Source organism: Parus major, chromosome 6, assembly GCF_001522545.3.
Source record: "Parus major isolate Abel chromosome 6, Parus_major1.1, whole genome shotgun sequence".
Taxonomy (NCBI): Eukaryota; Metazoa; Chordata; class Aves; order Passeriformes; family Paridae; genus Parus; species Parus major.
The window spans coordinates 22,017,768-22,040,766 of NC_031775.1; the positions used below are offsets into that span (position 1 = coordinate 22,017,768).

The 22,999-nt window shown below is 41.3% G+C and overlaps 1 protein-coding gene across 4 annotated transcripts in view; it reads right to left on the bottom strand.

Annotated features, from left to right (window-relative positions):
* NT5C2 (5'-nucleotidase, cytosolic II) overlaps window positions 1-22,999 on the bottom strand; it is a 63,786-nt gene that overhangs the window by 31,254 nt on the left and 9,533 nt on the right. For 3 of the 4 annotated variants that reach the window (XM_015633142.3, XM_015633143.2, XM_015633141.1), the window contains exon 2: window positions 10,598-10,718. In XM_015633142.3, coding sequence (XP_015488628.1) covers window positions 10,598-10,698 — 101 coding nt within the window. In that variant the 5' untranslated portion in view covers window positions 10,699-10,718. Of the gene's footprint in view, window positions 1-10,597; window positions 10,721-22,999 lie in introns of those variants that run through there. The other variant, XM_033515481.1, reaches the window with a different exon arrangement.

Here is a 22,999-nt window from a genome sequence, read left to right on the forward strand (position 1 = left end):
CCTCAAAGGATATTAAACTGGAAACAGTAGAGACAAAGCAATAGAATTCACTTGATTAAAACAAATTATTAGTAAGAGATAAGAAGGAAAATAAAATAATATTTCTTTGAATAAATTCACAGCATTTGCCTCCTCTTTGGAACTATATCTGGAAATTCAATGCAAACCCAAACAGATCCATTTTCACATTTTCACCAATTCTTAAATTAAATGTTAAAAACATTTAATAAAGCTCTGAAAAAGAGAAACTGAGAAAAATTTTCATACACAAGATATGCCATTTCTATTGTGAAAATTTTAATTTATAACTCCTCTGAAACTTGCCAACTGCTATTTTCTGATAAATCTGACTTTTACCATTAATGCTTATTACAAAGAGACTCTAGACTGAATACTTCCAGGCCCTTTTAGATTTAGATTAATACACGATATCCAATTTAGTTCAAGTAAATAACACGGTAAAGAAATAGGTCAGAGAATACAACAAAAGCTTTTCTTGCTTCCCGTTCCAACTACGACAGTAACTAAGCTGCTTATGTTTCCCCAGAACTTTAGAGCATAAAGCAGATCTGTAATTCAACAGGACTTCTTTCCACTGGTTTATCTGAACTTTAAAAATGAGAGTCAGAACTCATCTGTGGGAGGGAAGCGGAGCTTTTCAACACCCATCCCAGACCGAAATCCCACTGCTCGAGCTGTGATGCCAAGACAAAATTCACCCGTACGAGGAAAGTCCCAGAGTGAAATCCCTTCACTCGTACTGATTTCAACGCGTGAAAATTCTCCAAGTATTTACTAAATGCACTGCCCTCAGCAGTAATTATCCTCTCAAGCCGCGGGATGGGCGGCGTGGCTCGGGGACAGCGAGGCACACGGGGATGGCGAGCGCAGAGCCGAGCGCTCAGGGCTCGGGGAAGCTGGAGGAGCTCCGGGGAGCTGCGGCTCCGCACGCACGTTCCGGACAGGTGCCGGCACAACGCGCCCTTGCACCGGCCCTGGCAATCCGCCACAGCCTGGATTTTAGCAGCAAACTCCTCACACCAGGCTGCTGTGCAGTCCTCTTACCTCATCTCTCACCGACGTGCTCCTCGCTCAGCTCGCAGCAGTCTGATTCATCTACTTGTCTGAATCATATTACAGAATTCCTTTAAAGCTTCCCTGGTACCCATGCAATTTTGCTTGGATCTGATTTGACTTCAGAAGATCATTATGCCTGAACCAAGCCCTAAAGTACTGTATATCTTCTTGGACAGTGTTCTAGAAAACACATCTGTGGCTAATTTAACCAGTCACTGGATATTGTTGCTGTTCCACGCAAATCCACTTGGAATACAGTTTCTCTGGCAATAGTACACTTTCCCCCTAACCTTGCACACTCTCTCTGGGAGTCACTGTTTCCTGGCAAAGTGCCTGCCTTTGACAATGGGGCTTGTCACTAAGGGGCCTTGGAGGTTATAGATGACGCTCTTTTCTAATAGATTTATGTATTACCTAAAGAAGACAAAGTGATAGGATGAACACTGGAAACTGGTGAAGAAATGCCTTTTGGAAACATGAGATGGGCTCGTAACTCACTAAAATTCGCTCCTGAAATAGCTGGCTTTTGAGTAGGTGGAGCAAATTATCTGAATCTGCAATCTGAATCCGTGTTTGTCTTTTAACATCGAGACAGCTCTGATTTACAAGAGCCCAAGGAGAAGCAGTATTTAGTACTAAATACAGTCTGATACTTTGTATAATGCATGTGATTATGCACTGCTGCTGCTGCTGTCGGGAAACATTATTTTTTAGCTAATTCAAGCACGTAATTTCTGATCTCATGTTTGTGCAGCTTGTTTCTGAGAATGCAGAGCTTTAAGAAGGAATAACATACCTCCAGGAGACACTAGCAAATTTTTTGTCTAATCTGCAGAGTCCAGTTCTGCTCTTGCCTTTAGGCTTCATCTAAACTTAAACTGCAGTGGAGTTTTCTGACTGTTTATACAGGACAGGAGCAAGAAGGGAAATTTAAAGATCACAAGATCATTCAGAATTGCAACATTTGGTAAGTTTCCCAAATGAGGACAAAAACCCCAAGTACTAAAATACAGCTGAATGCACTCACAGAAAGGGCAATATGACAGTGCCTGTGAAAGGCACAAACAAGGGAGCTGTGACCCAAGAGATCTGTTCCAGTCCAGCCTGCCTGTGTTTAGATGATGATGACATCAAACTGACCAAAAACCATGGAAAGATCCCTAAACCTCTGACAGATTGTCATCCTTTGCTTTTGTAGTATTTAGAAACAGAACACAAAACCAGCACACCTTGAGACTGAAAATACGGAAGAGTTTTCTGAACAACAAAACAAATAGCACCCATTAGTATATTTTTGTTCCAAAATAAGTCCTTAGACTGAAACATGAAAATTACCATAGCAGCACCCTTTGGTAACAGCTGGTGAAGATGCCCCTTTCTCCACCACAAATTTGCACTTATTGCCTATGACCTATAAACTGCACTGGCAGGGTCTAATCACATCCCAACCTGGCAGATTTCAGGGCATCCTGCCAACTGATCTGATGTGGTAATTACTTCACCCACCAGTGCTGGAGTGAGACAGAGCAAATATTAAAAAAAGCTAAAGAAGTCTATTACACAACATGTTCAGGACAGGAAATGAGAACACTTTAATCAATTTAAACTTGCATATGCCTTGGCAGATTAAATGAAGACTAAACAGTGGTTTAAAAAACAAAAAAAAGGACCAAGCTTCACTTCTCTTGTGAAGGCCCAGATAGATATTGGTTTATTTTGTAGGCACTCAGGACCTCAGTTTTAAATCCTGATAAAGAAATCTCGCATGAACAGTGCTCCTCAGGCACAAGGGAGTAAGTAGCTACTTACAAATATTTACTCCCAGAAACTGACCAGCTTAATTCAGGGTTTTACTCAAAGTAGTAAATATATGCAGTGTCCTAGAAACTAAAATTAAAAGCTGAGATTAAATCTCTAGGACAGTTTCTGGGAAGAGCCAGGTGCTTCTCAGAAGCTGCAGACTTAGCCCATTTCAAAGCTATTCTTAAATTCCAATTGAAGGTACACTCATCAGCCTGGCTACAAAAATACTGATCAAATCATAGGATCACAGAAGAGTTTGGGGTAAGAAGGGACCTCAAAGATCATCACATTCCAAGCCCCTGCCATGGGCAGGGACAGCTTCCACCAGATCAGGTTTCTCCAAGCCCCATTCGACCTGACATTGTGTCTGGTGGATACAAAAAAGTAACTTCTCCTCAGAACAAATGCTATAGAGAAATTACAAGAGTTGTTTTCAATGACTATACAGCAAGAGCAACCTGAAGGGCCCTAAGAACCTCAACCACCTGAGGAAAAAAATCCTCTGGTCATGAAAGGAAAGGATGAAATAACAAGTTTTTTACAGCTCATCCAGATGAACAAAAATCAAAGAAGCTTCCATATTACAAGCAGTAGAAACAATGTCAGAATAAGAGAAAAACTAAAATGATCTAACATTTTTAGGCAAGGAAGATTTAATGTAGAATAATTTCTCCACTTGCCGGAATCAGAAGAAATCACGCTCTCCCTTCCCCTGAATTTGTTTTTTTCCATTTAGAAAACAATCACTTAAACTGGAGGCACTGGAGTTAAAATTTAAGCTGATCTAAAAACTTAACAGCACTGGGCAGTAAGACAAAACAAACTGTAGGCACAGCATGAGAACACCCTCTGCATTCCTTGTGCTGAGGCAGAGGTGAGTATTGCCTAAACCCAGCTCCACACCTGTGGGCACCCAGAGCATCTCCTTAGACAGGACATTGCCTTTCTCTTGCCTGCATCCTTTCCTCCTCATGAAAACCCAAACTTTACATTTCTGCTCTGAGGAATATCCCTGTGATCTCCTGTGTTTTGGACTCCCTGTGCAGTGTGGCTGGAGTGACACAATGTGTGGAGAAGGCAGTTGAGGGACAATATTCCAGCTCCAAGGGCTCCCTGAGCACCGCTGGGACTGGGGGAGCAGCACCTGGACTTGGGGTGTCTTAGCGTGGCACAGACATCCACGTTTGGAAAAACAGACTTGAGGAGCTGTTTTAGGGAAACCTTGAAGCATGTTTCCCCTCTAATGAGCTCCTCTCAAAGATTAAACCTTGCAGCTTGGCCACAGCAGAAGTCTCTCAATGACAACAGTATTTATTTTCTTTTTTAAGCTCCATGGATTGTGCTGGGTAAGAGAAAAATGTGTTGTATTGCAAGGAAGAAGGAACTGCTGAGCATGCAGCAGGGGAGTCACACAGCCCTGATAGCCACCACTCCACAACTCATAGTCCTTTATATTTTCACAAGAGAGCTGCTCTTGGTTTTGTTACTGTTCTTGTCAATCAATTCTGAAGCAGGAACATAAATCCCAACTCTTCTCAAGTAACACTGGAGAGGAACAAACACAGAGAGGGAGAAATGTTCTTATTTTATTTGTGCAAAATCTCTAAAGAATTGTGTGCCTGAATGAAATTTGCTTGTATAGTAGTCTTGTAGTTTGACCAACAAAATAAAAAAAATGCACAGAACTTCACAATTAGGGAGGAACCTGGCACATGGCTCACAATTCCTCATAGTGAGGAAATGAAAATGAACAATGTGAGACAAGGTTTCTGGAACAGAGCAGTTTATAATAATTTTCCAAATGTGTCTAGAAATACCTTGCAGCAATTAGCATTTTTCTGAGCAGTATGTTTCACTGGAAATTAAATAAATACAAAGAAAATTGCAACACTGCTGAGTGAAACAGCAAATACAGTGGGAGCTGGCTAAGCATAACCTACATGTGTGTTTAAAAAAGCCTGTGGTGGACAGTTGGGCTTGAGCCAACCACAAAACAGGGACTAACTAGTCAGAAGGCTCAGATTCCTGCTTACTCAGGGTTTAGGAACTTTGGTTAATCTTCACTTTATGGACAACTTCCATTTTTTAATAAGCTAGAAGAGTAAAAAAGAAATAATGGGAACTAAATGGATTAGCTTTTAATAGTCTCCCACACCCAAATTCCCCATGGCCTCTTTAAAAAGGCAAATAATGAAATAAACATCCCTCTACTGTTATGACAACTCAATGTTCTCAGTATGACCAGCTAGTCCCGAGATGTGGTCTGCCTGGGGACTTGTGTCACTGCATTACATTACAATTCTGGTCACAGCTGACTTCCACCAGCAGCAGCAAACTCCCCCACTCACTTCATTTATCTGGTACAAAGCACGTGAGCAATCTAAAGAAGATACTACCATATTATCAAAATGTCTCATCTTTGGGTGCTGGATGTTTCGGTAGCTGCCTTATAGAAGAAATAAACTGCTTTAAATTTTAAAACTAATGAAATTGCTCTTTTGCTAATACCTGCCTCAAGGTGGGTATAGACCATTCCATATATTATTTTTTATCATACCATTTTGGTTTTATTTTTTAATTCTAGATTTTCAGAGTTGTATTTTATTCCTTCTTCAACCAATGATGAAAATTATGAATATTTGTAATCGTATTTAGACATAGTATTTGGGCTTGAGTAACTTTAGGGGATGAAATAGTATCAGACAGGGGAAACAAAAGAAGTGCACAAAAATTTCCTGGCCACTTCTAGTAACGTTTCCACCATCATGCCCCACAATTTTACAAGTCTAACTGTCCTTGCACAGTTATAGTGACATAAAACTAGAATATCCAGTAATGACTGGAACTTCAAAGCATGTTGAGGCTGTATCCAGAAACACAACTATGAGCACTTCCCTCTGAAATTCCACAGGAATCAGATGCAAAGACATAGCCTTGGCCATTTCTGTTTTCATTGTTTGGGTTTTCTTCCCAGGCAACAGCAAAGTGCCAAGAAGCTCACATATGGATTCCATCCCAAAATAACACTTGTCTGCTCCCTGAAACTATTAAAGCTAAGGATCATGGGACATTTACAATGTAATTTCTTTCTTATTCATTTGGCAAGTGCTGTGCTTTTTTATAAGCTCACCCATTCTGCAGACTTGACACTCCCTCTCCCTTCTCCAGTGTCTAAACCAAAACAGAGAGAGGCACACGATCCAAGGAAGCTTCTCAGACACACGAGGACAGACCACGGCCAGCAGAGCCTCCAGAGCTACCCAGTACACGGAAACACCATACATGGCCTGTCCAAATGTGTTTCATGAAAAGAGCACTTTCAGACTGATAAAAATTTGGACTAATTTTCCACCTCAGTGAACTGGTAATTTTGAAGCAACTTAAATAGAGCCACCTAAACAGATGAAGAGTTTCAAGTCTCACAGCCTTGTTTATACAACATTTCCACCTGTCTGCAATCACTGGTGATCCAGTAACAATTAAGTGAAGAAACAAGATTAGCAGTGAATAGCCCAGAGTCTACAAATTTGAACAAGCTAAAGTACATCTTTAATCCATTAAATCAAAACAACCAATTGGCAATCCCTTTGCTTTGTCATTATTAAAGTATATGCTATTTTTTAATCCAGAATCTCAGTGTATAGTAACAACTAAAATCATTTATAGCACCACCATAAGGTGCTCTGAAAGCAAACTGAAGTAGAGAACTATGAAGCAACTTATTTAATACTCTATCAGCAGTCAGCAGGAGAATTAGGATTAGGAATCATGATGCCACATACCCTGCACTAGCCAGCAAACAAAAGAGAAAGAAAAAACCCCAGCAATTAAAACAACAACAGAAACCCCACATTCAGGAAGAGAAGTCTCAAATTATTCTGATGCAAAATGGTAGAAGCATCCCAAAGCCAGCATGTTTAACAAAAAGGCCATTTCAGCCTTACTGCTCTGCTAAGCCAAAACCACAGATAAATGAATATAAGTACAAATACCTGTTTCCTGGATCTTGGTAACTGTCAGTAACAAGAGTGGATGGAACACCAACTTTTTCCATTATTTGCTTTAACTTGATGAGGTTGCTATTTAAACCCTAAAGAGCTATGTGAGATAATCCAGAGGGTGCCTAGAAGTGCTCACTCCAAGTTAAAAAATAGACACTAGGGCAATTCGGTGGCTCAGAGTCAACCTAGTTCTTACCTAATTACAATCACATTAAATGACAGTTCTCCTCCAGAACAAATGATCTAGTGATTATCCTCTACCCGGAAAAGTCAACAAGCAGCACAGGAGGGAGGTGGCCTCACAACCACACATGCCAAGGAAAAGCCTCCCAAGAACTACACATCCATTTTATTTCCGAATTAAAATCTGTGTTGCCAATAGCACAGTAATGCAGTATCCTCTTACCAGTGACCTCTGCTAGAGAATGAGCAACATGTAGCTTGCATATTAATTCATCTTCAGACCTCACCTCCAACAGCCGCCAGCAGTGTTGTGTAACAAGGTCTGACAGCAACACCAGCTAAGCTAAAGCTTTCATTAAAGTTGTCAGAAATTCCCTGAAGATAAAACCCCACCACTTCTCCTCCCTAACAGATTTTTCTGATTCTATAGCTATAAAAATTTGATTCTGAACCTTCTTGCCCATGGCATTCAGATACGATTACAATACAGTCATCTTACTCTGAGTCGGTATGCACAACACCAGTTAAACCAGTCTCAACTGGGACTTCTGCCAACAATTATTATATGTTGAACACCCATCCATCAATTATGATACAATTAGAAGTGCAGCACCTGAAAAAACACATTCCCAGTAAGAATGACCACTGTAAACTACAACTATTAGAGTGGCATCTTCAGAGGTAATTTTTTAGAAGTTTTTTAAAAGTTTCATGGCCACAAAAACATTTATATATTTTTTTCAAAGTAAACTATTTTGCTTTTGGAAGCTTTTCTCATTCTTTAATCTGAATTCATTTACAATTCAAGCATATCAAATCTGGTGTACTTCATGAGAACAAGAATGTTAAATTGATTGGTCTAGGTATCTCCACTGGTATTTAAGTAAGCATGAAGTAAACAAACAGCAAAACAAGTTTTTTTAAATTTCGCTCTTCAGAAAACTAAGCATGCCTAGCATAATTTAGAAAATCTGCTGAATGACTTTGAGCTCAACTAGGCTTTCAACATAGCTAACAAAAGCTAGTCCCACTTATGCTCATCTGTAAATGTGGTGTAGCTGCCAAGCTCCTCCAGCCTTTCAGATTAGTCCCATAAAAAAACTTTGACCAGCTTTAAGGTAACAAAATTGTAATAGGTTAAATTCAATGTTCTTACTGGTTTTGTTTCTAAGTCACTTTAGATTAATGTTTTCAAGGATTTTTCCTTTAGCTGCTGGAGTAGGAAAAAAAAGAGACAGAAAAAAAAAAGACTAAAAGAAAAAGAGAAGAAAAATAAGAAAAAGAAAATAATCTTGACAATGACACCTTGTATTTTCTATTTCTCTTTTTCATAAAACTTTCAGTGCTTCAGCAATATCCAAGAGTCAGAGCATACCTGGACCTTAGTGAAACACATTTACATCCTACAACTCATGGCTGTGACCAGCACACATATTCTGCATCTGAAGCATTAATAAAACACTAAAAGATACAATATCAAACACCAAGGGGAAATAACTTCAGTCATACTCTATCATGTTAAGTTTGCACTTTTTAAAGTAACATCACATCTGTTAACACTACGACCATGAAAAGTACCAGAAATAGAAATCTGACAACACTGCCTCTGGAATGATGTTGTTTCAGATTCTCACAATACTGGATTATCAAAATAACTCCCATGAAACTGGTATACCAAAGCCATTAATAGCACAGATTTATACTACAGTCTTGGCATCAGGTTCTCTCATTCTCTACCATTCCCTCTCTCTCTCTCTCTCTTTGAAAGAGGATAGCAATTCCAAAACAAAAATGTGCCTCCCCTTAATGTATTTCCAATGTTGTGCTTTCCATGAAAATCTGAGATGCTAGCAGCATTTCTGCTTGGTATGTTTTGCATAAGACATTTCTAGCTGCTAAAAACAGGTACCTAAACTTTACCACAGACTAATTTTGGGCTACCAGATCCCAGCTCCTAGTGGGAAGCCCTCCTTTACATGACTGAATTCCCATCTTCCATAAGGAAATTATTTCTGAAAGTAAGGGTTTCATACACAAGTAAGAGTAAACATAATGAGGGCTTGAATGTATGAGCTCTTAAAGACAAGCACGGCTTCCTTTGGATCCTCTACAACATTTAGCAAACTGTCAGCACTTAACAAATGTTAAGGAAATACTTGGAAAAAAATATAAGCATTATTCTGACTTGATTTCCATCAATCTGACTCAGGAGTAACACAGCTGAAGTTTTAAATGAATTTATGACACAAAGGTAAACCTGTCAATGACTGCAACAAGGTGAAGAGTTTTTGACAGGGAATGGTATAAAATCCCTCTCTTCTTACACGCTATATATAGTTACATTCATTAAATGCTTCCATATCTGACAAACCAGCTGACAGAGAGATTCAAATAATGCCACCACTTAAGATATGTTGTTCAAACATATTCCTTGGAACTTGGAAGGCTTTGGAAACACATCACAGGATCCATTACTTAGCCCTGGACACTGCAACTTGCACAACCTGGCCAATCATATGATGCACTAAGGCGTTTTTCTCAAATTAGATTCCATTTGGAGAATCAAAAGATATCTAACACTTCCAAAACACTTCCCCAGAAATACCACCAATGTGAATCACAAATGCAACGTGGCATTTATGCATGAGGTTGAGAAACTTGACTTCTTTTTCTGTTTCTACATCAGACATACATTTCCCCTTCTGCTGAATATCCTCTGATCATCACACTGTATGACTTCTCAAAATAACCTAGCTAAACTTTTGGAGATACACCTCCCACAAACAGAATACTGACAATTACTAGATGCTGTAGTTTTTAACTCTGTAGCAGACCAGACATCTGATAAGGATACAGACTTCATTCGTCTCTTATGCTCTGTGCTCGGAACCTTGAGAAATTTTTGGCTCAACCACACCTCCAATGTGATCTTGTAAAAACAACCTAGTGCCTGCACTTTGCTTCCCAAACTATAAACTAAGAGTGATAACATTCCTTTTATTTTGAACTCTCTCTCCTTTACTTACTGTACTTGTTTTCCAGCAAAGATGGTTTTAGGTACACCTAACAGTGAAAAGGTTGGGCTCTTGCCTAGTGCTGCTGCACGCTCCTGTGGTCACACAGTTAATCACACTAGGTGTAATGCTCAAACAATTTCTGACCCCATTTGATTTCCTCCTTATTCATATTTGTGCATTCCAGCATCCAAGACTCTGCACTGTCCAAGTGTGCACTGCAATAATTATCATAAAACCTCTGCCTCTGAGTATTTATGAAAGCTTCTATCCAAAATCTGACTTTGATTAATCTTTTGACTGAAATAAGAAGCACATCCTCACTCAGTCCGGTACACGTATCTCAACTCAGCTGTTTGCAAACTCCTATAGGCCAATACTGTGCTGTCTTCTAAGCTCTCTTCTACCAACACTTCTATGAGGAAGGTAAGAACAACCTTCCTGTTCTACTAAAAATCAAAAAAAAACCCAAGAAATGTGGGGTTTATGTTTAGTTTTGGAGCTTCACGGATGACCTACCGGTGATAGGCTTCCCGGCGGTACTTTTTCAGAGCATGTCCATCCATGTTTGCAGGAAGGTCTGCTGCATTCTGGAGTCGGTCACTCCATGAGGTTGTCATCTTCAAATTCTTACTTATTTCTGAAAGATAGAAAAGAAAAGCTTGCTTGAGTTCAAGGTTTGTTTTGCCAGAAAGTTGTCTGTTTCTTGGTATGAAGGAACTCCTGTGCCATTCAGGAAGTCTTACAAAGTACCCAGTGGAATGACCTGAGTGTGCAGGTCAAGTTAGATGCTGCTCTTTGTGATATTAAAAAAGAGAGCTGGGAAGGCTGTTCTACATGGATGCTAAGATATTCCTATCCACTGTGGTGAAAACACATTTACAAACAGAGACCTTGTTTTCATTGCTGAAAAGGTATTTTTGATGCTAGGGTTACCAATATGCATTAGCTGTAGGTGATAGAAAACCCTTAATACATGAGATAAATTCAGCAGTGTAAACCGTACAAGCCCCACTGGGACTGACCTTGCCACTTTTACCACAAAGTGAAAACAAAGAGCCTTGTCCCTGGCAATTTGATCTCTAAGCAAAGACAAAGCTTCAAACTGATGCTAAATTAGCAGAAACAATTGGAAGGAAAGTAGAAAGATGATCCTGTCCTCTGCAGGTCAGACACATTCAGGCAGAGCAAGAATACACTGCAAACCTGTAACATGAGCGATGCAAATATTCACCAGCAGATCTTCACTAACATGAGCACCCCTTCTCAAGTGCTGGCTGTCACAACCAAACTACAGTCAGACCTTCTCATCAGGAGGGCCCTGCCGTGAGGAAAGAGGGACGCCTTTCCCAATTTTGTTATTAGCACACTGGGGCAATCCTGCTCGCCTGCTCCTCCAGCCAGACACTGGATTCCTGCATTCCCTGGCACCAGGTGAGGTTGTGAAGCGGCCCCATGGTGGGTCAGTTCAGCTCACAGTCCAAGTCCTTACCTATCAAAACCAACTGACCAAAGGTGAGGAAAGGCTGAGTAGTCCCCATTGGTCAGCTGAGCCCAGCTTAACCTGCCACAAGGCTGTCATTAGAGCTGGTGTGGAGAACAGGGTGGGAGACACAACCCACAGTGGTACCAAATTAGGTATTACATGAAACCACATTCTTGTGTAACCCAAACAACTGCTGGACTGCAGGCCTTGGCTTGCTTGTTCTTCTTAAAGGAAACACAATCACTCACAAACTACATGGGTAATGATACATCAAATACATCTGGACACCTCTAAAATATGATTGCATTCATTTTACAAAAGGGAATTTAATGATTCCACCAAAGTAGAGAGCAGAGCAAGTCTTCAAACCAGCTCTAGAAGTCACAGCGCTCTCAGTGTCACACGCATGCTCCTCAAGGAAATCTGTATAATTTTTTCATTTTAAATTCTATTAAAGAGCAACGGTTTCAATTGTCACAGCATTTCTTAGTATATTTACCTACTAGCTGCTGGTCATAAACATCAAACAGAGAGCAAACAGTTTGTCTGTAAAAAAGCGTTCCGCCTCCTCCAGCATTCTCTGCTTGTCTCCCAGTTACTATAACCAAGGTTTACAAATGCATCTTCTGCCACATCCTAAAGGTCACCAAATTCAGGCCCTGGCAGGCGGCCCAAGAGTCCACATGCCATTGCTGAGAGCTCTCCCCCTGAATTCCCTGCAACACACCCAGGAGAGGAGGTCACCACCGCAAGAGGGTGACGGACCATTCCAGCCAGCCACAACTTCCACAACAGGGCATGCAGGGAGAATCAGCTTCCAAAATAGCCCCAGCCACAGCCACCAAGGGCTTTACAAGTAATTACCAGCTATCTATTTAAGCCGCGCCCAAAGGCAGACAGAAGGCAGCACAGGACACAGAACTCAACGCCCCTCAAGCACCGACCTGTTCTCATTTCACTTGGAAGGCAGGGCACTGCCTGCAGCAAGGCTCCTCAGGGACAGCAAGGGCTGCTCAGGAGAAGAGCAGTGTCCCTGCAAGGGTCACAGGCTCAGCCAAGACATGCAGCAGAGGAAGTGATCTGCTAAGACCCCAAGACTGCAAACTACAGAAAGGGCTTGTGCTCTCTGAGGGTCTAGAGAAAAGCATCTACCCCATGGACATTCCAAGATGGTCCAGATCATCATCACCTTGGCCTATTTTAAAGCTACTAGCCTAGGGCTGATCTGAGAGACATACTCATTGAAAACCTCTAAAAGGCACACTAAACAGCCCTGAAAAAACTCTTGCATGGCTGGCCTTAGGACTCTTAGACAGCTCTGGGTCTAGGTCTTCCAAACAAGTCGAAATCCAAGCTTCCTGTTGTTCAGAAGGGGTACACCACTCTACTTACCCAGCCAGACACATAGCAAGATTCAATTTACACCCACAGACCACACCAGAGACATTGTGTTCTGCCAGCTTCTTCCCATTTCTTCTGCTTCCCATCACCACACCACCACATCAGATGCTAACACAGGTACTAAGCTAGGGCTGCTTCCAGAGGCCATCCACACCAGGCAGCTGACAGCATACACTGACAGTATCCTACAAAATACCCTAAAATCCAGATGGCAGAAGACTTTTAGCAGGCCACCTTTATAATATCCATTCTAAAATAAGGAATCAGTGATGCAGTTTGAGCTTCTATGTGATGAAACCCTCCTCTACGGTACAAGAAACCAGACAGCATCATTTTGTGTGTGTTGGGATTCAAAAAGCTGAGACTTGAGGAAACCACAAAAATCTGAGTTTCCATAATTAAGCAAAGAAGGCCTGAATTATTTTAATAATCCAGCTATATTTTGCTGTAGATGCAATCAACAGAGTTTGCAGGCAGGACAAGGTTTGTAGACAGAGGCAGTATCTTTCATTAGAGCAAATGGTATGGCTGGAAAAAACAGACAGGCTCTTAGGTACACAAGCTTGCACGAGTTTTCAAATTCTAAAGGTTGCTCTAATGAAAAATATTACCTCTACCTTCAGGCTTTGCCCTGATTTATTAAAATATTTCTTCTAATTCCAATTTCTTCATCATTAAGTAGCAAAAAATTATGCTAAAGTTTTCTATTATACATACTTAAAGGCAGGCTTACAGTTTAGCAGGCTCCACTGACACTGTGACAACAGCTTGCTGCTCTGAAACAAAACAGCGTCAACTGACAAAATATACTGCAAGTGATCTTCACTACCCGAAAGTCTTACTCATGCAAAAAGCCTCACAGACTTCACTGAAATTATTCTGTGCTTCGAAAAATGTGATAAAAATGATAAAAATCAGCCCACTTGCATGGGTAAGAAACCTGGGACCTGGTCCCTGAATATAAATTCCCTCTTCCAAATAGAGGGAGAAAATAAAGAAGAACAGAATCACTCCATACACTTGTAAGCCACTGGAATAAACATCTAAGAGAGCAGGCAGACAGCCGAGCAGGATTCTCAACTCCAAGCAACTGAAATATGATGTGTCTTCCTTTAGTTACAAATCTATTTTTGAAATCAATAATCTGTAAATAGCTTCACATAAAAATAGAAATCTTTACATAGATAAAGCATGTCAGAACACATCCCCATAATTTATTGCAAACATGCTCCTTGCTTGTGCTGTCTTAATTAAGCATCTGATAGCATTTATGGTACAGGATTCCTTTTGAAAAGGTATTTAAATCTCAGCTGCAAAGCTTTGATACAGAGTTGCTACCCAGAACATTTGCTTTGGCCCAAAAGAACATGAGGTTTTTAGCACGTATTTTGAATTAAGTCCATTTGTCAGATTTTAGATGATTCAAAGCATTATCCATAGTGTATTTTTTTCAAATAGTCACATAAATTAAATAAAATGTTCCAAAGCATTTCCCTTCAAGTTCTACTATTACTTTTGAAATCTTTTTCAGGCAGCATATAGGTAGAAATTTCTGCACCTGATAATATCTGACACGTTCATGCTAAATGCACTGACTGCCTCTCTTTTTTTTCTGCTTTCATCTTGACACTTGGATGATGCAATGCCAAATCAGAGGTGTACACAGCAAAATGCAGAGATGAACAAAACTCTGGTGACAATCCCACTATTTCCAGGATATTCTCCAAGAGCCTATACAGCCAACAACAAAAGCATCCCTAACTAAAGCCAAGGTTGTAGCGTACTCACACTGACTCACCATGCACTACAGCTGCCTCTTCTCACATGTTCTGCTTCAGGAATCATTAATACCTTGGCAGCACAGCCCACACACGTACGTGCACAGTGGAAAGCGAATAGAGAGAAAATCATCACACCCAGTGTTCACTACTTAGGAGCTCTGTGTCTGCTCAGAGGCTGTGGGAGTACAGACGAGTCCTGTGACGCCCTTGCCAAGCCTGGAGCAGCTCCTGGCTCCCTGCTGCAGCGCTGCTCCATCTCCAAGTGCTCTGTGGGGTCTCAGCAAGGAAGGAGAGAACCACCCTAAAATCCTGGGGACTAGAAAAAGGAAAGGGAGCAGGAACAGGGTTGGCTTGTTCATGACTCATGTCAAATTCCTGGTCTGGGTCAAGACACAGCTGCACGAATAGGACAGGGGAGTGATCTTTTCTGCAGCATAGAGGACTGGCCATGTAAGGGTAGTTAGGAAAAGCAAGTGACTCACTTTCTAGGAGCATTCCATTCCCTCACTGAGGGCAGAAGTAGCTTGCACTTTGTTCAGGCTAGACACTTGGGACAGTGAGCACTGGAGAAGGTAAAGTACACCCAAGTTAACATCGTACCTCCTGCTCCTCTGGGATGGGCAGTGAAAAGTGGCCCGGACTGTGTCATGTGCCTCAATGGCACCTCCCGGTGCCACTGTGCGAGCAGGGGCTGGGCAGGCTCCTGGCCTCACCAGAAGTGCCATTCTCACACCTGCAATCCCAAAGCACTTCACCAGCTCCCGTTCACATAATACATTTACGGGCAGCAAAAGTGCTGTCCCCATTTTGTCAGCTAGGGATAGCAAGGCATAGAGAAGGTAATAACACAGAGCAAGTGGGAATCAAATGGAGAAGCACTAATTCCTCAGTCCCTGTGCTAAAAGTCAGCCTGAGCTCTTAGTGCTGTCAAGATGAATCACAGATACACTGCATGTTCCTAGCACAGTATACTTTTACACAAATTCAAGTTTCAATACTTGGCATCAACTGGCAGACACAGAGAGGTCAGCCTGTACTTCTGCGTGACAGAAGCCACAGAGCAGCACACTTCTGATGGGCTCCAAGACAGGAATTGCATGGATGCCAAATGACACTCTGATTTTATTCTGAATTGCAGCCCTACACACTAGCTCTGTTAGTTTACATAGCTCCTTCCCTCTCCCCCACAGCCCCGGGATGACAATTCAAACTACTCTTGTCTTTTACTGCCAACACTTCTGTTAGATGGCCAAAAGCAAACTGTTTCCAAAAGGTGTTTTTAATTAGCAACGCTTTTGGAAAATTACTATGTCCATGACTTGAGATATAAGCAGTGATACTTGTAAATGATCTAAACCAGAAAACTTTTTTTATTTCTTGTGCCTAAAATTAAGTTCTTCACTTGAAGATCTTCCACTTCTGTGTGGTTGCCTATCTGACAGTAAGGCTTCATGCTTACTATGGCAGGACAGGCAAAACACATCTTTCATATTAGAATATTAAATTACTTCCAAGAGACACTTCAAAGCATACTCTCACCTCATGCTAATTGAGGTTGGCTTTAAGCAGGATAATTCTGTATGCTGATTACAAGGTATTAAAGAGGTAGAGAGCTGCTGTTAAGAACCTGTTAAGGTTAACCACAGACACATAGTGAGCTTACAGGTGTCACCTATGGTATCCAAAGATCCACTGGACTACATTAAATTGATAACACTCTCCTTGCTCCATGGATTATACTGAACCTCCTAACTCCAAGCCTACAATCTCTGACACTGCTCTGACTCTTCCTACAGGAAGGAGGCAGCAGTTACTCTTAGACACCACCACAGTGCTTACTGTGCATCATGAAGATGCTTTTTCAAGAGGGTGCTTCCACTGAAATTGGTAAAGCATTCCCAGTCATAAGCTCCTTTAACCATGGTCTGACTGATAGACAATGGTAACTCATGGACTATTTCTGAATGGATAAGACATAAGAAAGGAGAATTCTACTCATCCCATTTATTATAGGATTTGATCTAATTTCAGGCTGAATTTTATCTCTGTTTTAAAGCCAGATGCTAAAGTAATGTCTGTTTATCAAATAGATTGTAAAACATATTTATCAAAACCCTGCTTATTTTACATGGATTTTTAAATCAGAATATTTCTATTGACAACCATACCCACAGAGTGGCTGTGCAGTGCCTAGAGCTCCTGCAATACCCCAGGACCCAAATACATTAGACACACTAAAACCCAGAAATACATTAATTTGAAGTTTCTTCTCATGTCCATCCAGCTCTATCCAGGGAGCTATATTCTTTCAGGAATTCCAGGCAGCACTGGTTCATTAAAATATTTTTAAGTATTATTTAATTATCATCAATGTTATGGATGGTTGGAATAGAATTTGGAAAACTAAATCCACAGTGCAACTCTGAGGAGCAAACCTCAAATCTGACCCTTTCTGAGTACCACGAGACCATCCATTCTCCTCATCTAGCTGCAGATGAGTTTAATCCCTTGAAACAGGAACTCCATTCTCCAGTGAGTGAATAAGAGTATTTTCTACATTCCATATAGCTCGTGCTTCTCACTATCTCTTCCAGAACTACCATTTTAGTTGTTTCCAATTTCCAAGCAGTTTGTTAGGGGTAATGATATTTCTTCACTTCTCTAACTCGCATGCCCCTTCTCCAGCACTAGGAAATAAAGGAGAAGGACCATACTTAAGGAATGTGAGACTTGATCCAGAAGCACAAGAGCTATGCCACAGAGAAGAATTAACAAACATGAGCTCTCAAAGAAATGCTGCAGCTGCAGGTCAAATATGACCCTTGGATGTACAAGATTACCAAGCAGGACTCCATGTCTCTGTCAATGACACAAACTCTGCTGGAAAACTGTCTTCAGCCAGCTGTCCCCATTCAGAATGACACTGATTATACTGAGGAAGGAATAAAGCTCTGAGAGAAAGGCTGGAGTGCAAGGCTGCCAGTGCACAGAGAATAGCTCTGCAGGTGATTTGGAAATGGTCTAGAAGCATTTGCACACAGGCAAGCAGCCTGACTGTGCAGGGCTCTCAGTCTAGCAATGACAGAACAAGACCCCGTAACTGGAAGATAAATAAATCAACCAACACAAAAATATTAACAGAGAGGAGAGTTAGCTATGAAACAACAAATTTCTGAAATACTTTTTCCATCATCATAGGGCTCTAAATGAAGTGTCTGGGTGTTTCAATCAGCTTCTTTTTTTCACAGAATCAAGAATTAATGCAGAAAAGTCCAATGGTCTGAGCTATACAGCAGGTCAGTCAAACTGAGCATCATGCCTCAGGAGACTCCTCACCTTACACCCCAATGCCTCAGCAGAAAAAACAATGCTCTTCTGAGCCAACACCAATATAAACCATGCACCCTGATGGCCCTGGGAAATTCTTTTCCTTGGGAAAAGGCCTTCAGCAGCCTACAGCAACCTCTGCCGCAAAGATTCCCAAACTGCTATCCAACTGAGCACCTGCCAAAGGCAAGCATGGACCTGGCTATGAAGATGTTTTCACTGCCTTTTGCTCTAGCTGCCCAGAGTCTTGGAAGATTAAAAACTAGAGATGAATTTGATCCCTTTGCTGTAATACAGCTCACCCAACAGAAATTATTTCTAGCATATTTAAAATATTTATCGACATCCCATATATTTACTTTAGCTGAAAAATTGGGCAGTAAACTTTGATGCCAATGCCCACCACAACAGGAATTCAATGTTTGAATGATACCTGAAAATACTATCTTTGCTACACAGATGAAGCCTGACAGTGTGCCAGCCAAGCTGTAGGTTAACATAGATTACAAAAGGCAGAGATGTCAGCATGGAAGTACACACACTGAGTTCTGCAAATCAGAAAGGGAAGTCTAAATTTTTTATTCCGGCTTTTTTTTTTTTTTTTTTTTACATCAGAACAATGTGCTGGCAAAAATAGACAAATGTAATCTCTGGTATTCAGCTGAGTCTTTGCTCCCCATTCTCAAAGGAAACTGCAGGTTTCTCTTCCCTTCCCTTGTCACCCCTAAGCAGCACCACTGATGTTCAGCCTGTTCAAGGGTCTATTCCCAGCTCAGGACAGCTGAACACCCTGTGAGTCACAGCTCCCAAAGGGAAGGACAAGATGAGACATGTCATCCCCAGAGAGAGAACTGGGAAGCCATCCTGCCACATACCAATTTCAAACCGAGGAGTAGCTGCCACTCTAACCTGCTATTAAGGATTATACAACAGTAGCTCTTTTGGCAGCAGATGGGAGCGTTTCAAAACAATGGTGCTTTTCATTAGATTCCACTGTGTTTCGGGAAGCAAACACAGACATAACAGGCCTTTCCAGAAAGCATGGTAGCAAACTGACAAAGTACTTGAGATGCACAACTGGGTTCAGTGGCACAGTCATTCTGAGAGCATGCAACCAGGACAGCTTGGGTAATGCAAACAGCCAAAAGTTCACTTCATCTTCTGAGCATAGGGCTGGGGGAGGACATTTTTATTGTCTTTCCTTACTGACTGAGCTTACTGGTAAAAAAACCCTTGTCTCTAAAGATCATATCCCTGCTTCATTAAAATTTTATGGGAAAAGCAAAGATACTGAAACGTCATTCTAGCTTTTTCCTGGTCTTTAAAAAGAAGAAGAAGGATGATTTTTTTTAGGGACACTTGAACCTTCTTCCATGCAGGATGGGCCCTCTCTACACATTTATGGGCTACACAAACAGATTTGACAGCAGAATCAGCATCTGAACCATCTCTGCAGGCTGGAAATATGAACTCACATCTCCCTCCAGCCTCGACAGAAAGCATTCCCTCCTCAGCCCCGGTGAGCAGAGCCAACTGGCTGCTCAGCCTGAGTCCCAGGGCTCTAGACACAACACTCGCCAAGGGATATGCTGCTGAGTAAAGAACTGGGGAACACTGGCTCCTCCTTCATTAAAAAAGGGGATTGAAAATAAACACTGAGATCAACAGCTGAAAACAATCCAATAATTCTGAGAACCGCTCTGTGAAAAGTGAGAACTTTCTTTCCCTGCTAAAAGTTTTCTTTTCCATGTCATTCCTTTCTCCTCCCAGCTTCTTTAAGGAAAAAGCTGACCAAATGCTTATATACTAATCTGGTCTCTCTTCTTTTTGCAAACTTACCCAACAACAAGAGATAGATCTTTGACAAATAAACCCATCTTTCAAAAAACCAGATGACTGTGGAATTATGCCAGACATAGAATATTACCCAGCAAAGCCAGGGACTTCAAATACAAAACTCAGCCAATTTTCAACTTGCTATTTGTTCACAAAACCCAAACCAAAATAATGAAACTTCTCAGCTGTAAAGGGCACAGTGAAAATAAATACAGACATAATTTAAGGAGGATCCTGATTCTCTGCTATCCTAACATATAGGGCTCCAGACACATACTAGCCTAATACAGACTTCATGGGCTTCCTGCTTTCACCCATAATAATGGTTACCCATCTCCCTTCCAAGAAACCCTCCCTGAGGCTGATCCAGCCTTTCAGATGAGAACAGCCTGTGTGCAGGCTCAGATCATCAAAATCAACCCTGGGCTGGCTCTCATACTCTCCTGAAGTGTTCACAGAGGCCAGAAGTACAACTTCCTCCTGCTCTGTGTTCCTGCTAGTTCAGTACCCGCAGGTACCCCTGCCCTGCAACCTGCGGCACACAAAGTCCTTTCTCCCCAGATTAGAGGCTGGCAGTACCCAGCACTCCCCATGGAGACCACAAAGGCACATACCAAAAACCTACCCTGCACTCTGCTCTCAGCAGGCAGCAGCTCCCTGCCAACGGGAAACAAGCCACAGACCTACCAACAGAGCAAGCACAAAGATGGAAAATCAGGGAACATGAAGACTGTACATGTTTTGAAGCGCTCTTACCGTGTGAAGTTCTTCCTCACCCACCCATCCCCACCAAAAGAAGAACAATTCATTACTTTTCTGACCTGTTTTTTTAATCAGAGGAAAAGATAGTAATTATAGTCTGCCTGATTACAAATGAAATTACAAATCTATCCTAAGGGCACAATACTGTCCCCACCTAGATGTTATCAGCCCCCAAATCTCATTTAATCTTGACAGATGTGCAGTACCAAGGCACCACTACAGGAAACTCTACAAGTAAATTAATTTTATGAATAGTTTCTTCCCAGTATATGCAACCTCTTCCAAAAGACTTCTAATTTGTACAGCTTTTGTTAGGCATCCTATGTGACAAAATTCATCAGTAAAATAACTGAACATTTATGATGACTGAGCTCTTGCTAGGTTTCTGGCTTCTCTTTGATAACCTAACTGACTCAGCTTTATCAAGTGATTCCAAAGACCTACATTAAACCGTTTCCCAACTGAATCTACCTCTTTTCTTTGGAAACTTCTTACTATCTGTGCAAGCAAAACACTAACCACTAAGTTAATTTGGGGAAACAGTCACCTTTCCATAGGCCGTTCATTTCCCTAGGTTTTAACATTAAATCAATCCTGCTGACACAGGAGACTGTTCCCTGGCAGGAGCAGAGGAGGACACAGAGCGTTGTCTCTGCATTTGTCTCAGCATAAGCAGTTCTCAGAAGGAACATGATGAAGTGACAGATCTACTTCATCAGCTGCAAACTGGAAGAAACCTGCCAGCCTGAAGGGTGAGAGAACATTAACAAACAACTAAGAAGGCATCATCAGCACATCCTGTTATACCAAGACCTGAGCTGAGAGTTCCCAACACTGAATCTTCCCTCTGGCCAGGACCTCTCTCTTCAGGGAGCCTCAAGGACTTGTGTCTTCAGGGAGATGTAGACTTGCAGGTACATTCAACAGCGCAGTCTTGTCCTGCTGCAGATGAGCAAACAGCTTGGATCCCCTCGGTTCTGAGACACCTTTAAAAACATCTGTCCCCAGCAGAGCAATATGAAAGCCCTGATTCACCCAGGACTTCTTTTTCAGTGTGTTACCTGACCTACTGGAGCCACAAAAAAGAAGAGCTGACCACACGCCCAGCCAGCACCAAGCCTCCTGGGCAGCCACAGAAATGCCTCCTCCTAATTGCTTTCAAATCAGCAAATGAAAATCTCCCAGCCTTGCTTTGAGGTCACAACATGGGAACACAGCTCTGTACATGTTCTAACCTTTCCAATATTTGTTCCTGACCCCACCAGCACACATTGATTTATGAGGCCTCACAGTGCGTTTTATTACTGTCTTTGTTAATGTCTACTCTCTACATGTCTGTGAAGAAAAATGAGTGGTAGATGAGTAAAACACTGTTAGTTTTTCATCATCTGTTCCCTCCTGATTGCTCAAGTTTAGCAAGCAGAGTATTTTGGCCTTGGCTCATAAAACTGCCAGTGCAATATTGAAAGAGAAGTTAAAACGCATGTAAAACAAGAGGTTAAGAACCTACCTAATCTCTTATCACATGGAAAAAAAAAAAAAAAAAAGGAAAGGTTAGATTGCAAATGTGTTTTTAACTAACTCTTAGAAAGGCTACAGCAATATTTTTATCAGACATGAAGAAGTCCCCAAATTATTGAAGGCTATGGATGAACACCACCTCAGATCACAGCAAGTAAAACTCTTTCCAATTTGTATAAATTTGCTCATAAAATATCACACACATCTGCTGATCATTCCAGGAATGTCATTTTTAACATACTTACTCTCTATAAAATCATTCTATTTCAATACCACTATAAGGACAATTCTAATAAACAAGAGAACATGTGCTAGACACATTCTGCTCAGGATGTCTGCAGTCAACAAGTGGTTAAGGGTACACAAAAGCTAATGCCTTTAGAGGCTAAATTCACATAATTAAGGGATTTAGCAGAAGATCATTTGGTATACCAGTTACTGCTTAGGACAGACATTTTTGGGAAGAACAAGCATTTTCAGATAGAGAATATGGGGTTTGTCTCTGCTTACCTGAGCCATTTACAGCTTTAGGCAAAACCACTCATTTTTATCCTTTTTCCCTAGCAGAGACCTACCCAGCCCTGTCTGCTGAAGTCTTGCTTTTAATTACAGGTGGAATACAGTGGTCTGCTGAGCACTTCTTCCTTCATAGAGACCTGGTTCACATGTGTGTATTTTCCTTTAGGCTATGCTTTATATTCCTTTTTTATTTTTTAACAAGGGTAAGCAAAGGGGAAATGCAGCATCCTCAAACACTGAAAGACTCGAGACAGGCTGTCTTGCTGACCTGCCCTTAAACATCACTGA